The sequence below is a fragment of the Elephantulus edwardii genome, unplaced genomic scaffold (genome assembly GCF_000299155.1).
Source record: "Elephantulus edwardii isolate Elephantulus edwardi_28Jun2011 unplaced genomic scaffold, EleEdw1.0 scaffold00091, whole genome shotgun sequence".
NCBI lineage: Eukaryota > Metazoa > Chordata > Mammalia > Macroscelidea > Macroscelididae > Elephantulus > Elephantulus edwardii.
In genome coordinates, this window is record NW_006399841.1 from 34,836 (window position 1) to 52,899 (window position 18,064).

General features: G+C 43.3%; 1 protein-coding gene across 1 annotated transcript; it reads right to left on the reverse strand.

The window, feature by feature from the left end:
- Window positions 1-5,279: 5,279 nt before the first annotated feature.
- On the reverse strand, window positions 5,280-6,347 carry CCR8 (chemokine (C-C motif) receptor 8). Its single transcript, XM_006890577.1, has one exon. The coding sequence runs from the start codon at window positions 6,345-6,347 to the stop codon at window positions 5,280-5,282; it is 1,068 nt and encodes a 355-aa protein (XP_006890639.1).
- Window positions 6,348-18,064: the final 11,717 nt, after the last annotated feature.

Consider the following 18,064-nt stretch of genomic DNA (forward strand, 5'->3'; position numbering starts at 1 on the left):
CCTTATCTGACATGTCATTACCAAATATTTTTCCCCCAGTCTGTGGCTTCCCTTTTTACTCTATTGGAGAAGTTTTTGGATATGCGTAGGGATTTGATTCTTAGAAGGTCCCATTCATCTATTTTATCTTCTCCCGGTTGTAGATTTTCCAGGATACTTGGAAAACTTTTTATGTTGTGGATTAGGACCACTAAAGTTCTTCCAAGCTTTTCAATATTGTGAAAACGGCAATACTACCAAAGGCAATTTATACGTTCAATGCAATCCCAATACAAATACCAATCCCATTCTTCAAGGAGATGGAAAAGGCAATTTCTAGTTTCATTTGGAATGGAAAGAAGACCCGAATAAGCAAAGCACTCCTTAAAAATAGAAAAAATGTAGGAAGCATCTCTCTCCCTGATTTCAAATCCTACTACACTGCCGTGGTGGTTAAGACAACATGGTACTGGTACAATGACAGACACATAGATCAATGGAATAGAATTGAGAATCCAAAAATCAGCTCATCTACCTATGGTCAACTGATTTTTGACAAGGAGATGAAATCAGTTAAGTGGGGAAATGACAGCCTTTTAAATAAATGGTGCTGGCAAAATCGGAAAGCTGTATGCAGAAGACTAAAACAAGATCCACACCTCACTCCATATACAAAAACCAACTCAAGGTGGATCATGGACTTCGGGCTAAAACCAAGGACTATAAACTTCATTCTGTATAGATTGTTCTTAAAAGAGTTCAGGCATACTTTTTGCTTTCTTGCTCATTCAGCTAAACTAATGTTTGGTTTTCAGAACACCTCAGGTTGTACTTTGGATTTAAGGTTTAAAGATTACCTCAGGGCAGTTTCATCCCATTTTTGAGGCTCCCAGAAGTCTGTTTGTTGTTGTTATGTATCAAGTCAAACTTTGTGGATTTGAACTACGTAGCTTTGTGTTGGCAGTGCAATTCCTTACCCCTAATCCACCAGACCTTTCTTTAAATGCCATCAGATTGGTTCCTAATGCCCAGTGCTGCACCATTCTCTCAGTCATTGCTATGATTAAGATCATTGTTTTGTAATAGAAAACAAATTAGAGAGTGAGACAGAGAGGCAGGTAGGCAGAAGTCCACAATGATACCAGTAAGGTTACTGAGAAAGGACTAAACCAAGTTCAGATCAAGAAAGACAGTTTATTGAGAAACTGCCTGGCTGATTCTGAAGTAAAGACCAGCAGCTACTTAGAGTGGAGTTTTACATTATCTTACAAGGAAACTGGGGAGCGAGATTATAGCAGCTGCTTGCTACAATGTAAGGGGATGGGGTCATGGATAGTTACTTTTGGGAAAGGGAGATGGAATAGTTCTGCAGCTCTGACAGAGACAGAGTTGCAGTTGTTACTTTGATCATTTCTGTGGCTGTTCTGGGAAAGGGAGGGGGAACAGCTCCAGAGCCCTAACAGGGACCATTAGGATTGAGGTCACCTAGGAATGTAACCTCCCCTCATGAACCTCCTCCCACACCAGACCATACAGAATCACTGGCAATGTTTATTATCAACATCAACAATAGAATAATTTGTGATCCACATACCTCCTAAATGTAATATTTCTTGGTTTGTGTGAACACAGAAACCAAACTTGTTTTGCAAAACGGAACATTATTAGTAACTGAACAGAAGACTCTTAAAATTTTTCTCCTTTTCATTTATTACTTCATTTTCACAAGACTGTTGATATAGTTTCCCAAATACTAATTATCACAGTATTTTCATTAAAATACCAGAAAATTTGGCAAAATCAATGATTATAAAAACTCCAGTAGGAAGGAAAATAGCACAAGCTTGTAAGGTGTGCAAATGATACCACGTGATTTAAAGCAGAATTGCAATTAGGTAGTAATGAGAATTGTGACTGGAGCACATGAGAAGGATCATAAAGTAAATTAGTCGAGAATCTTAGTCTTTTAAGTATACTGATACATGTGAGCCCGACTTATGGAAAAAAAAATATCTTCTTGTTACAACTAACAATGGAATGTTCGAAATTTAAAAGAATGTATTTTTGCTGAAACACTGCCAGAAAATGTTAAAGATGGTTGTTTTGATGTCTTCCGCTTCGACTTTTGCTCAGTCCTAATAAGGCTGCTGCTGAGGAAGGAGTGATGCCAAACAGCAGGAAGATCATCCAGGAGGAGGCCAGGTCCTTCCTTCCTCCAGAACTGACATAGGAAGTGCTTCTCCCTGAATCTGGCACCCTGACCTCAGACCTCCAACATCCTAAAGTGTGAGAAAGTAAATTTCTGTTTGTAAAAGCCACTCACATGCACACCCATGTTTATTGTGGCTTTGTTCACAAAAGCAAAGAGCTGGAAACAACCCAAGTGCCCATCAACAAACGAATGGATAGAGAAGCTGTGGTATATTCACACAATGGAATACTAGGCAACATTGAAAAACAAGGAACTCATGGAATATTATGAAAATGGATGACTGGAGGACATTATGCTGAGTGAAATATCTCAGTCACAAAAGGACAAATATTGCATAGTACCACTACTGTAAAATGGGACTGACATCGGGGTTGAGGGAAGGCAGAGAAAGAGGGGAGGAATGATGTATACTGCATTGCAACAGATAAGGGAAAGAACTGTTTAAAAGCGATATGTAATTGGGTATTATGGTCCAAAATGAAGGCTGCATAGTGGAGTGGACTTAGGGGGAGGGATTGCATAACAGTGAAAGAGGTTTTCTTTTACTTTTCAAGGAGAAGAGTGAATAGAGGGGGAGGGGGTGGGCAGGAAGAAAAATGCAACAATGAATGACTGGAAACCCTAAGTCTCTCTAAACTTCCATTAAAGTTAATGAAGGGGGGGGGGAAAGCCACTCGCTTGTGGTTTTTCTGTTACAGCAAAGTCAAAGTGATTGTTGTCGAGTCAGGACTGCCTTGAAGCTGACCCTCCAGTGAGTTTTCAGATGCTGTGGGCCACATACAAGATTGAACGTCTTTCTCTCACAGAACGACGAGTGGATTCAGACACCAGAGCGGCATGACATTTAGACTAGGAGTGCAGCTCTCTGTGGGCAACACCACAAGGGCCCCCAACCCACTGATCTCGTGCTCCTTCGGATTCTTTAAATCTAAATGCAGTAGCATTTATGTTGTTGATGATGTTAGGCACCATTCAGTTGATTACTCCTTACAATGCCCAGAAGAACAACAGATCGCAATCTCGCCTTTTCCTGTGCCATCTTTGCAGCCTCCACTGTGCTCACGTCCATTGCTAGAGGCACTGGGTCAGTCCATCTTGTTGAGAATCTTGCCCTTTTCTCCTGACCCTTCATCTTTCCTGGCACGACATCTCTTTCCAAGGACAGGCTCTTCCTGGCAATGTGCCCAAAGCATACGGGATGAAGTTTCACCATCCTTGCCTCTCAGTGAGCCCCCTCCAAGACAGACAGTTTGTTCTTTTGGCTGTCCGTGCCCTATTCAATACTCTGCCAACACCATAGTTCAAAAGCATTGTTAGCATTTGTTGAATCATGGGATTTAGGTGTTAGAACATACCTCAGAATTGTGATCCCTCCTTCCCTTCAATTTGGAAAAAACAAGAGGTTGTTGTTTTGTGCCATCAAGTTGCTTGCGATTCACAGTGACCCTATGTACTACAGCTCTGAACCCTGCCCTGTCCTGAGTCAAACTCATTGTCTCTGACACACCTACTTCCATTACCCCAGTCACTGAGTCAATCCATCTCATCCAGGGGCTGTCCCTCCACCCTCCCAAGCATGACGTCCCTCTCCAAGGACTGGTCCTTCCTTTTAACATGTCCAAAGTATGTCAGACAAAGCCTCAGAATCCTTGCCTCCAAAAAGAAGCCTGGTCTCACCCTCTCTAGCATGAATCTGTTTGTTCTCCCAGAAGTCCATGATATATTCAACGCCCTTCTTCAGTACCACAGCACAAACACATCCATCTTCCTTCTGTCATCCCTAGTCATTACCCAGCATCTAATGCATAGCATGTTAATTGTGAATACCATGGCCTGGATCAGACACACCTTTTTAATTTTGATCCCTCCTTTCCTTTCTATTTGGAACAAGAAAGAGGTAAAGTATCTTACAAGCAGCCAGAACAGGACAGCAGTGGCCTGGCCATGCTCTCTTCAGCTTTTGCTGTTGGGATATAATCTTGGACTTGTAGTGACCTCATACACAACAGGACAAAACCCTGCCTGATCGGACATATAGAACAGAGTCCAGCACACCCTCAATTTGTACGAAGAGCCTCAAATAAATTTCTATTCTTTGCTCCAGCCACTTATAGTATTTCTATTAGAGAGGTACTCAGGCAGAGTGCTACTTCTTTTCATTACTGTTATTATTACCTTTTGGAAAGTATTGTCTGATTTTCTTTAGCTTGTGGTTGTTATTGTGTAGCATCCAGCTAGAACCGACTCATGGCTGACCTTCCAAGGAGTTTTCAGAGGCAGTAAATCTCATAAAATGAGATTGCCAATCTCTCTCTCTCTGTGGAACAGCTGCTGTATTTGGACACCACGCCTTCGGGTTGGCAGTGCAGCTCCTTACCACTAGGTCGCCAGGGCTCCCTATTATAAGTTTAAGATTATAGTGTGCCACTATTCCTTTCTTATTAAGCCCCAGCACACATACGAGAGTGGGCGCGCACGCACGCTTACACACACACACACACACACACAGAGTGAGAAAGGGACGAGCCTGTTTCTTCAGAGCACTGGTTTGATAGAGACGGGCAAATCAGCAATTGGCCAACTCAAAGGGGGATAGTAGGATGTAAGGCACGAAGTAGCTGGCTTACACCAGTCATTAAAGTTGGTGGTGGTTGGCATTGATTGTCAGGGAGAGAAAAAAAAATCCACAATATAAATGAACAAAATATAATGTAATTAAAAGACTGTATGGTATACAATGTACATTCATGAAACACTTTGTATGTTAATGACAAAAATGTTAATAATACCCTATGACACACATCTTTTTTAATAAAAAATATCTTTTCTTTGTTCAAAAAAGTTAATAATAAAAACAATCTATACAAAGTAAAAAACAACACAAAGAGACTATTTCCAGAAAACTGTAATGAAATTTCATTTGATTGTGTAGGAATCATTGAAGACAATGAGGTTACCATAAAAGGTCTCGTGTCTTTAAGCAAAGTCCTGAAACTTTCTCATCCGGTAACCTCAGAATCCAACATGAGTAACGTCTGTCTCTCGAAAGATGGGGTGGCGATAAGACGCTGGTGTCAAAGCTCCCTCTTCAGAGAATGTAGTCCACGCTGGATGAACGAGACGACTGCTGATGGCAAGATGATGACCTATCCAAGCCCTCTTTGAAGACTTGTCTCCCCACACAGACAAGGAAGGGGCTCCAGATTTTCTGAAACACTTCTGAGAGGTAGTTCTTAAACTTCTCGCCCAGGAAAGCATAGATAATGGGGTTGACGCAGCAGTGAATGAACGAGATGGTTTCTGTGACGTGAGTGGCGTAAATCAGCCGCTGGTTCATCACACACCCATCCAAGACGTGCATGTTGTGGAGGGTGGTGAGGAAGAGGACCACGTTGAACGGGACCCAGAAGAGCAGAGACGCGATGACCACGATGAGGACCAGCCTGATGGCCTTGGTCTTGTTCTGGTTTTGGCACCTCCTCAGCTGGTGCAGGATGCTCACGTAGCAGAAGATGAGGATGGTGAAGGGAATCAACAGACCTAAGATGTTAATCTCAAAGTAGGTGAAGATCTTCCATTTCAGCGTCTGCTGATTGTAAGACAGGTAGCACTGCAGAAAGCCGTCTTCCGAGGTCACCTGGTAAAACACCAGCAGCGGGCTGGTGGCGACGACGGCCGTCAGCCACACTGCAAAGCTCAGGACAGTGCCCACAGTGGCCGTCCTCACGTTCATGGCATACACGGCGTGGACAATGGCCAGGTACCTGTCCACGCTCATGAGCGTGATGAAGAACATACTGCTGAAGAAGCCGATGTAATAGAACCCGGAGACCACCTTGCACATGACGCTCCCAAAGATCCACTGGTCCAGGCGATAGTGGGTCAGGAAGGGGAAGGAGAAGACGAAGAGCAAGTCAGACAGGGCCAAGTTCAAGAGGTACACATCTGTGATGCTCCTCAGCTTCTTGCAGGTGATGAGGACGAGGATGACCAGGCTGTTTCCCAGAAAGCTGGATACGAACAGAAGGCAGTAAAAGACGGCAAGGAGAAGGTTGCTATCTCTCTGGATAAGTTCTCCTTCACAGGGGCTTGAGATAAGGTCAGGATAGTAGTAGTCCGTTAGTGCTGTCACGTTGGGCTCCAGTGTAAAATCCATGAAGACAGGAGCACCTGGACACAGAGGCACTTGTGAGAGACTCATCCCTTAAGAAGACTTCATTAGACAAATTTGGGGGTGGAGTTGATGAGTTAACACTCTCAGAGGGAACTTAAGGACCTACAGTTCTACCATCCAGAACTATCTGTAAGTCAGACTTGCTTTGGGTTCTCTCATCTTCTTAAAAGCATAGTTTGCTCCTAAAAAACAAAGCTTGTATTTTTTGGTCTGTCTTTCTTATGTAACAAAGATGAAGCTGAATTATCTCGAACTACATGAATTACCCTCACCATTCCAAGAGCTAACTGCTAATATAATTCTCTTAAATATTATTTTAATACCTCTCTCTCTCTCTCTAAATATATAGGCTTCGTCTGACATACTTTGGATATGTTGTAAGGAGAGACCGGTCCTTGGAGAGGGACATCATGCTTGGGAGGGTAGAGGGGCAGCGCAGGAGGGGAAGGCCTCTGGGAGATGGATTGATTCAGTGACTGGGGCAATCGGGATGAGTGTGTCGGAGGCAATGAGATTGGCACAGGACAAAGCAGAGTTTAGAGCTGTTGTAGACAGGGTCACTATGAGTTGCAAGCGACTCGACGGCACATAACAACAACAACAACAACAACATATATTTTTCAATCTTAATATGTATTTATGCATTTATTTTTATAACTGATTATGTAAATATATTTATTTCCTTTTAAATGTATATTCTATGTTCTTCAACAAAGTTTCATAGTTGAGCTTTTCTATTACACAGTGTCCGTTTTTGTCAAGTTTATTCTTGCCAGTTTTACTAATTTTTTCACTTTTTTATCATTATTAATTTTAATGAAAGTTTACAGAGACTGAGGATTTCCATTCATTCGTTGTTGTGTTTTAGTATATTTTAGAAACAATGTGACATGGACTAATTAAGTATAGAATACTGTTTTGTGTTATCTTTGCTTAAAAAATATTACATTTTATTTATACTATTATGCACTTTTATGCAATCACTCATATCTGTTGTGCCATTCTACTTTAATGCCACATTGCATCAATGATACTGTTTCTTCTTTTTCTTCTTCCAGCATGCTGTTCTAAAAATATGTTAATGTAATATTCAAGTTTCTTTCCCTCTTCTTCTAATTGCTTTCTAAGCACAAGCAATAAGCTCATTTAAAAATACATACACACACACACACACACACACACACACACACACGAGCTCTGGTGGCCCAGTGGCAAGGAACTGCACTGCAATCCCAGAGGCATGCGTTTTGAATCCACTTGATGCTCTGCTGGAGAAGGAGGGGCAATCTCCTCCTGTACCAATCAGAGCCGATTTGACGGTACACACACAAAATTAAAAAAACCAAACATCCATTTATCCATGTCACATCGTCTACAAAAAGGACTAAAACTGGAAAAATAAACTTGACAAAAACTGAAACTCTGTAATAGAAAAAAATCAACTATGAAACTTTTTGAAGAACATAGAATATACAATTAAAAGGAAATAACTATATAATCACTTATAAAAAAAACTAAGGAAAGACTCATTCTTGGATGGTTTCTAGGGAGGAGAAGGGAATAAAAATGAATAAATTTATAAGAGGCACACATTAGTATGGGTGGAAAGGAAAGGAAATATCGAATAAGGGAACCATCAGTGCAACACTAATAAACAAATAAAAGAAAGACCGTTAGAACAATTAGTGGGAATCTGAATTATAAGGAGGAAATGGGGGAAGTGCCTTCAGTACCTTGTAGGAATTGAAATTAATGTTACAAAACAAAATGTGTCTGAATGGTTCAATGAAAAATTAAATTGTTTGTAAGCCTTCACTCAAATCACAACTACAAATTAAAAAGGAAATATATACCCTATTCATGGAAGGGAAAGTCCAGCACTTAAAACCACATCCCTCAGACTGATATGTAATTTGTTCCTTAGCACTATTATTTTCTTTGTAGCACTATCCCCTCTGAGAATTGTACTGTCTTCTTTGAATGCAGCCTCCACTTTAAACATTTCTCCTAGGCATTTATTTGCTTTCTATTTTTTTTTAAATACAAATTCCTCTCAATATCTGCCAAAACCTTAGTGTGTTCCCAAAATAGATTTAAATACTAGTTTCTGAATATCAAGCTAGGGCTTTTTTTTCTTCTGTAATGTGACCAGTGTCCAAAGGAGCTCTGGTGGCCTAATGGTAAGGAGTTGTACTGCTCACCCACAGGTTGTTGTTGTTGTTTGTTGTTATGTGCCGTCGAGTCGTCTGCGACTCATAGCGACCCTATGTACAACAGCCCTAAACCGTGCTCTATCTTGTGCCAATCTCATAGCCTCTGACACACCCATCCCGATTACCCCAGTCACTGAATCAATCCACCTCATAGAGGGTCTTGCCCTCCTGCGCTGTCCCTCTACTCTACCCAGCATGATGTCCCTCTTTAAAGACCTGTCTCTCCTTGCAACATGTCCAAAGTATGTCAGACGAAGCCCCAGAATCCTTGCCTCCAAGAAGCAGCCTGGTTTAATCCTCTCTACAATGAATCTGTTTGTTTTCTTGGCAGTCCATGGTACATTCAATACTCTTCTCCAGCACCACAGCTCAAAGACGTCAATTCTCCTTCTATCCTCCCTAGTCACTGTCCAACTCTCTGACACATAACAAGTGATTGCAAAGACCATGGCCTGTATCAGGCACACCTTAGTCTCCAGAGAGACACTGTTGCTCTTGAGTAATTTGGAGAGGTCCCTAACAGCAGACTTTCCCATCGCAATACATTTTTTTATTTCCTTGCTACTGGTGCCAAGAGTGTTGACCATGGAGCCGAGCAAACTGAAGCTGTGAACGATCTCAATCTCTTCACCATCCATCCTGATGTTACCGATTGGTCCAGTGGTGAGAACCCACAGGTACTCGGTTCAAATCCAGCAGCTGCTCTGCAGGAGAAAGATGCACAGTCTCTTTCCATGTGATTTACAGCCTCTGAAAACCTGCTGGAGGGTCAGCTGTGAATCTGTTCCACTCATTGGTGCTGGATAGCAAGTGTGCCATGGATTGCCAAAAGAGCTCATCTATCTTACAGGCAAGGAAGAGAGGGTGCCATCTGGAGGCAACGAGGGTGCAGCTTTTTATCAGGCGGGGCCCGTCCTTTCAGAAAAGACAACATGCTGGAGAAAGAGGAGGGTCAGAGAACGAGGGGATAAATGCTAACAAGATGGATGGACACACGGCTGTAACAATGGACTTACGCAGACAGACGCGGGAGAGAACGGTTTCAAAGGGATATATGATTAGGTATTATTGTCATGACAGGAATCCAGAAGGAAGGCAGCATAATGGAGGAGACTTGGTGGGAGAGATTATTTAACAATGAAAGAATTTTTTGTTTACTTTTCAAAAAGAAAAGGGAATTGGGGGGAGGGGAGAGGTGGGCAGGGAGAAAAGTGCAACAGTGAATGAATGGAAATCCAAAGGCTCTGTAAACTTTCTTTAAAATTAATTAAGAAGTGCAACGATGAATAGCTGGAAACTCTAAGTCTCTGTAAACTTTGATTAAAATTAATTTTAAAAAAGAAAAAATTGGGGGCGGGGGAGAGGGCTGGGCGGGGAGAGAAGTGCAGCAATGAATGAATGGAAATCCAAATTCTCTGTAAATGTTCATTAAAATTATAAAAAAAAATAAAAATAAGGGGAGCTCTGGTGGCCTAGTGGCAAGAAGCTGCACTGCAATCCCAGAGGCTCACGGTTCAAATCCACCAGATGCTCTGCCGAGGAAGGAGGGACAATCTCCTCCTGTACCAGTCAGATCTGATTTGATGGTACACGCACATAAAAATAATAAAATTTAAAAAAAAATAAAAATAAAAAAAGAAGAAATTAAGAAAAACGGGGGGAAAGAAAAAACAATCCATAGTGAATGTGAATGATTGTACTAAACACAATGTGAATGGATACAAACTTTGTAAGCAAATCAATATAAAATAAAAACTAAAACAAATAACAAAACAATGGACTTAAGCATTCCAGAGATGATGAGGATGGCACAGGATAGAGGGAAGCCCAGATCTGTTCTTCACAGGTGGCCATGACTCCTTGTCGACTTGATGGCACCTAACAACACCACCACTAACAACAAGAAAGGTGTCTCTCGAAACAACACTTTCTTTTCACATTAACCTCTCCTCCTACCTCTTCCTTCACACGTTCACCCCTGGTTTTTACAAGTTCCACTCACTCCTTTCCCAGCTTTTTTCCTATTGACCCTCAACCCTTACTTCTCCATGTGCTTTTACTAATGAAATCCATAAAAGTAATAATGATATCTAGACTATCCTAAAACAGCCTGGAAACTTCAGATGCCTTAGCTCATTTGTTGTTGTTATTGTGTCCTACCAGGTCGGAACCAACCCTAGCTGACTCTCCAGCAGGCTTTCAGAAACAGTTAACGACACGGGAGGAGTCTTCTGTGGAGCAGCTGGTGGATTCAAACCACGAGCCTTTAGGATTGCAGTGCAACTTCTTACCATTAGGCCACCAGAGCTCCCTAGCTCTTGATCTCATTTAGTCCTTATGAAAGCGTGGAATTTGGGCTCTGTTTATTTATTTCTGAAGCTGTAACAATAACATAGCTTCAGGAAGCTTCTAGTCCAGGCCTCAAGTCACACTGTGGGTGATCTGAGAGCTCTGAGAGTTCAAGTCACATCTCTCTTCTCTAAATCCCTTATTCCTTTCCATATTGCAATGAACTAAAGCTTGGGAGTTTAAATCTATCCAGAGGCTTCACAAGGACTTTTCAAGAACACTGGCTGCACATAAGAGAGCCGGTGGCTGGGAGAGGAGGCGTATCTGGGAGGGCCAAGAGGCCTCTCGCTGTTCCTGATGCTGATTCCAGGAGGAATCTTCTTTTTGTTTCAGTTAGAGGCCAGTGACAAACAGTGCAAGCTTGACTTGAGCAGTCAAGAGTCATGTGGTCAAGAGTTCTAGGCCCAGCCTTCTCCCTTGCTGGATGAATGATTTTGAGCTTTTCGTTTTCAGAACATCACTTTTCCCATCTATAAAGCACCTTAGGGAGCTCTGATGGCCTAGTGGGTAAGGAGTTGTGCTGCCAGCCTGAAAGCACCCAGTTTGAGGTTAAACTGTCTCTGAAAACATGCTGGAGGGTCAGCTCTGGGCCAGTTCTGGCTCGATGATGTATAACAACAACCACCCCATTGGGAAGCTAGGGAAATGAAGTTCCAAGGTAAGTAACGTGAGGGAGTGTAGAAATGCTGGAACAGTCAGGCTGGGTGTCTTCACCTAAGAATGCGTGGACACTGTCTTGGGCTGGGTTCTCTACAGAAGCAAAACCAAGGAAGTTATATGCATGTATATGCAGGGAGAGGAGAGGAGAGGAGAGGAGAGGAGAGAGGAGGAGAGGAGAGGAGAGAGGAGGAGGAGGAAGGAGAAGGAGGTGGAGGAGGGGGAGGAGGAGGAGGAGGAGAAGGAGAAGGAGAAAGGAGAGAAGGAGGAGGGGAGGAGAGGACAGGAGAGAGGAGAGGAGGGGGAGGGGAGGAGAGGACAGGAGAGAGGAGAGAAGGAGAGAGGGAGATGGAGAATTTATTTACAGAAAATGGCTCACGTGCTTACAGAGGATGGCAGGTCCCAGAAGTGGAAGTCAGACCTCAGAGATAGGCAGGCATCTGGGAAGGCCAAGTCAGGAAACAGGTTCTTGGCTGCATGGATTTGGAGGATGATGGCTTCAGAGAACTGCAAGTTCGCAGAAGGCTGCCTGTGCAGACGGACAGGTCCAAAACTGGCAACCACCGCAGGCCCCGGGAAAGTCTCAAAGCCACAAGCCAGAGGTAGACCAGACAAGAATCTCTAGCTTTGTCAGTCGCAGTGTATTTTTATAGTGCAGGCCACACCTGAGGAAACTTCCTTCTAACCCTGCCTCACCGGCATCCTGCTGTTAGATTCCGTACCTTCAAGTCCGTCGTAGCTGAGCAGACTCATAGCTGACCCTCCAGCAGGTTTTCATTCAAATCCACAAGCTGCTCCATGGGAGAAGGGTGGGCAGTCTCCTGCTGTGTGAGTTATTGGCTCTGAAAAGCCTCTGGAAGGTCAGCTATGAGTCACTCCAGCTCGACCACATACAACAACAACAACGTACCATATGCCTCTTTAGTAGTTATATTTCTATTTTTAAGGAATTGACACATTTTGCGATAGACCCTGTGATGTGCTTGCCAGAATCCCCCTTTCCAAAAGAAGCACCTTATTTCCTTGGTTGCTGTAGATGGTCTGGAGCTACAGTCCCTCACTGGGGACTGACTCAACTGAAGAGATCTCAGGATTACATCTCTTTCCTGTAACAGCTGCATCCAGTGACTTAGCAACATGGGAGAAGATCAGGATGGACCCCTGTCCCATCTCAGGATGATGCTGAAGGGAAATGAAACCCCCACAGGGTCTGCTGGGGGGGGACCCCTGTCCCATCTCAGGATGACTGAAGGGAGATGCAGGCCCCACAGGGTCTACTGGGGCCTCTGTTGAGGCTGGATTGCAGCTAAGCTTTCCGCCTTTCTCCGTCTTGCTCCCTTTCCTTCCATAGGTATTGATCTCAAAGACACAATCTAATCAATGGCCTGTCTGCTACTCTCCATCTCAGAGTCTCCTTCCCAGGGAACTGAACCCGTGACCGTTTATACCAGAAGTAGACTCAAAAAGCAGTTGCCAGGATAGGGTTTTGGAGCTAGACACCAATACCAGCTATTGTTGTTAGGTGTCACGCCAACTATGACTCCCAATGACCCTATGAACAACTGGTCTGAACCTTCCTCTAACCTGCGCCATCCTCATCATTCCTAACAAACTTGGGCCCATTGCGACAGTCACTGTGTCAATCTATCTTGATGAAAGTCTTTCTCTGACCCTCTGTGATGTCATTTTACAAGGCCTTCTCTCTCCTAACAACAAGCCCAAAGTAGATGAGACAAACTTTCATCATCCTCATTTCCAAGAAATCCCCTGGTGGCACTTTCTCCAAGACAGGTTTGTTTGTTTGTTTGTTTGTTTGGTTGGTTGGCAGGCTGCAGGATATTCAGAACTCTTCTTTAACACTACAACTCAAGGACATCAATTCTTTTTCTGTCATCCTTATTCATTGCCCAACCTGCAGATGCATACATAGCCAGTGATTTCAAAGGCCGTGGCTTGAATCAGGCACAATTAATTTTCAGACACTGGACCTGCTGACTTTAGGAGGGCCAGTGTTCTAGACAAACTGGTTTACAACGCATTGCTGTCAAGAGGGAACGGACACATAGCTGCCCCTCTAGTGGGTTTTTAGGGGCTGTAAATTGCTTGGGAGGCCACCTGCCTTCATTCCAAAGAGCCACTGGTGGATTTGAACTACCAAAGAAGTGCCTAATTTGGGGGTTAGCGGTGTAAACTCCCTATGGACTATTTCATCACAGTTCCTTTCCTGAAGAGGAAGAATTCTATAATGCCAGCAAGTGTATGTGATGTTAATTATCCCCAAATGTCTACGGCCATTTACTCACTTAACTGCTCACTGGAGGAAAGAAAATACTGGACATTTTGAGTATTTGGGGTCTGGATACCAGGACCCCCAAGTTTCCTCATCTCCCACTCCAATGGGAGTTAGGTAGTAAAGCTGGCCCAGCTCTGGTTTCACAGTGGTCCACAGACCCATCTGGTATTGACTTCTCTTTTCCTCACATATATAAATTAGAATTCACACTGCGTAGCTGATACAACCTCCCACATTTTTTCCCTGGTTGGCGGAGTACATGTTCTTAGAACAGAAAGGGCTGAGTGGAACCACCTAGAATGTGGTTCTCCCTCCTACCCCTCAAATTAAGAAAGAAATAAAAAATCCAAATTGGATCTTAAGAAAAATCTCAGAAATAGTTTGCATTCATGTGAAACAGCAATTGTAGATGTTTGTAGCCTCAAGCTCTCCTCCTATGCGAGTTACAGCTTCTGAAAACCTGATGGCTGGTCAGATAGGAATGAATCAGCTCTGACTTGATGACACATAACAATAACAACAACAAGAGACCAGGGGAAATTTGGTGGCCAGAGCGAGGAGGTGAAGGAATTAAGAAAGATCCAGTGGGGACCTGAAAAGGTGGGATAATGGTGGGCATGGATCAATGGTGATTCACTTTGTAATGGTGTCACTCTGGAAACTAAGGTGCACCCAATACAGGCCATGGCCATGGTCTTTGCAATCACTTGTTATGCATCAGAGAGCTGGACAATGACCAGGGAGGATAGAAGGAGAGTTGATGCCTTTGAGCTGTGGTGCTGGAGAAGAGTGTTGAGGGTGCCATGGACTGCCAGGAAAACAAACAGATTCGTCTAAGGAGCAGCCTTAAAAATAATTAATAAGAAAAATGTTTTTATTTTAAAAAGTAGAATTTTGGTTTTATCTACCCATTACCTATGAACAAAGACTGTGTTATTTCTTCCTCTCCGTTCATAATAAAGGACCAGGCTGCTCCTTGGAGGCAAGGATTCTGAGGCTTCGTCTGGCATACTTTGGACATGTTGCAAGGTCCTTGGAGAGGGACATCATGCTTGGGAGGGTGGAGGGACAGCGCAGGAGGGGAAGACCCTCTATGAGGTGGACTGATTCAGTGACTGGGGTAATCAGGGTGGATGTGTCAGAGACAGTGAGATTGGCACAGGACACAGCAGAATTTAGGGCTGTTGTACATAGGGTCGCTATGAGTCGCAAGCCATTCGACTGCACATAACAAAAAGATTGTTTTGCACACCTATGTTTATTGCAGCTTTGTTCACAATAGCAAAAAGTTGGAAACAATCCAAGTGCCCATCAACAAACAAATGGATAGAGAAACTGTGGTATATTCATACAATGAAATACTATGCTGCATTGAAAGAAAGAACTCATGAAGTATTATACAAAATGGGTGACCTGGAGGATATTATGCTGAGTGAAATATCGCAGGCACAAACGAACAAATTCTGCATAATGCCACTGTTATAAAACAAGACTGACATCGGGGTTGGGGGAAACCTAAGAAAAGAGAGATAAATGTATACTGTATTGAAACAAATGAGTGAGAAAACTGTTTAAAAGGAATATAGGATTAGGTATTATTTTTATGACAAGATTCCAGAAAAAGAAATGCATAGTAAAGTGGACTGTGGACTTGGGGGCGGGGATTGTATAACAATGAAAGAATTTTTATTTTTTTTTCAAAGAGAAAAATGAACTGGGGGTCAGGGTGGTCAGGGAGGAAAATGTGCAACAAAGAATGAATGGGGGGAAATTAAATGGAAAGAATAGGCTGTAAAAATACATATGTTGCATTAAAAATAATAAGAAATTTTTTTTTATTTTAAAAAGTAGAATTTTGGTTTTATCTACCCATTACCTATGAACAAAGACCGTGTTACTTCTTCCTCTCCATTCATAATAAAGACCTTGGTGGGAATAAATATTGGCCCCAGAATTGCCTCCCTTGATTGGGTCTGAGACTGTCAAGTCCAAGTTGCTTAGTCAAACTAGGCTTCCACCAAATGGCCTGGGACGGTGGTCATAGGTAGAAGCCAGTCAGCCCACTACCCCTCATTCCTTCAGCATCCACTCAGGTACCTTGTTACCTGTGCCAGGTGCTGTCCCAGCTTGCAAATGTGTTGTTGTTGTTGTTGTTAGGGGGCATTGAGTTAACTACAACTTCCAATGCCCCTAATGAATGACAGATCTGCACCTTTTTTGCTCAGCCACCACCATCTCTAAAACTCTCAAGTCCATTGCTCGTGTTACTGTATTTTCCCAGGTCTGGCTCTTCCTGACATCATGACCTGGATATGTGAGGTGGAGTTTCATCATCTTTGCCTCGGAGGAGAACCTCAGTGGCACTTCGTCCAAGAAAGTCTTGCTTATTCTTATGGTTATCTGTGGAATATTCAGTACTGTTCCCAACATCACAATTCAAAAGCATCGATTCCTCTGTCATTTTTACTCCTCGTCCACCTTTCAGATGTATTGGAAAGATCTGAAATGACCATGGCTGGACCAGGCACACTGACCATTTGTAAACTGACACTGTTTTTTGTTACCATTCTTTGGAGAGGTTTGGGAGTAGATTTTTCCAAAGCAGCACATGTTTTGATTTCTTTTCTTTTTTTTTTATTATTATTTTGCGTGCGTGTACCGTCAAATCAGATCTGACTGGTACAGGAGGATATTGCGCCTCCTTCTCCGGCAGAGCATCTGGTGGATTCGAACCGTGTTCCTCTGGGATTGCAGTGCAGCTTCTTGCCACTAGGCCACCAGAGCTCCCCATGTTTTGATTTCTTGACTGCTGCGAGCATGGGTCCCGATTGTGGGTCCAAATAAAATGAAATCATTGACAATTTCAATCTATTCTCCAATGACCATGACATTGCTTGTTGCTCTAGAAATGAGGAATAAGGAGCTCTGGTGGCCTTGTGGCAAGAAGCCGCGCTGCAATTCCAAAGGCATGCGGTTCGAGGCCACCAGCTGCTCCATGGGAGAAGGATGGGCAGTCTTCTCCCGTGGCCTCTGAAAACCTGTCAGAGGGTCATCTATGGGTCAGTTTGGTACTCAACAACAATAGATGTTGAGATATAATCCGTATTTTAATCCAAATTGGAAATTTAACTTGGGGAAATTCCATTTCAGTCCTGCAGGACTGTGCTTAGCTGGGCCGGAGTGGGGAGTGTCTTTCCCACCTCCCCACACCACCCCCACCACCAGACCCAGGTGTCATAGTTTCCACCGTTTTGACCTGAGTTGGCGATACCTGTGAGGTAGGACTTACCCCATCACTCGCTCATGATTTTTGCTTATCACATACGGAACTTCAAATACCTGGGGTTTCCCACTAACCTGCGTAAAACATGAATGATGTCGGGGGGGGGGGTGTTACCCAGATGTGAGCTGATAAGAAATTGCTAGAGAGAAGCACTTGCTATGCAAGCAGGATCTGATTCAGGGGTCATGAAGCGGAGACGCAGGAGAACACGACGCAGACGAGGAACAACTACTTCTGAAGAAAGACTTTGAAAGGTTAACGATGAAACCATCAGCCTGTGAGCACCATTCTCACATCTTTTCATTGTGTTTCCATGAAAATTTCCACAGTAGGGAAGGCTTTAGTGGAAGACAGGATACCAGCCCCCCTCGCCTCCTCTCTTGATTGTTCTCAAGGAAGGAAACGAGGAGGAAAGTATGTTTCTGTGATTGGCAGGTTGAGGAGAGTATTGTATTTGTTCTTCATTGGACCATGACGACCAGAGGGGTGAGCCTTGCCTGCTGTGTTGCTGGGATGCTCTGAAGCCCATGGAGAACATGTCTGTGTCTGTAGACATTGTGGAGGGTTGACCTAGGGGATCTGTTAGGCCTTTGCCTTGACATTGAGTGAAGCAGGATATTGTCTTTCATGTGTCAGTCATTCCACTGACCTGGATGCAACAAGAAAAAAATACACTGTATGTTCATCAGCTCCTAATCCTGTCCCTGAAATACCCAAGAAAGATGCCTGTAATATCTTTACAAAAACACCTGGAAAAGTATTGGAAAGTATGAGAGGAACAAGCTGAGGGAGTTTTACACCCTCTCATGGTCATAAAGTTGGAAGCGACTCAAAGCTTTCCCTCTACGGGGTTTCTAAGGTTGTAAATCACCCAGGATGAGATTTCCCCTCTTTCCCCCACGGA

Excerpts from the sequence above, each read along its gene's own strand:
- CCR8 (XM_006890577.1), bottom strand. The coding sequence starts at position 6,347 with ATGGATTTTACACTGGAGCCCAACGTGACAGCACTAACGGACTACTAC.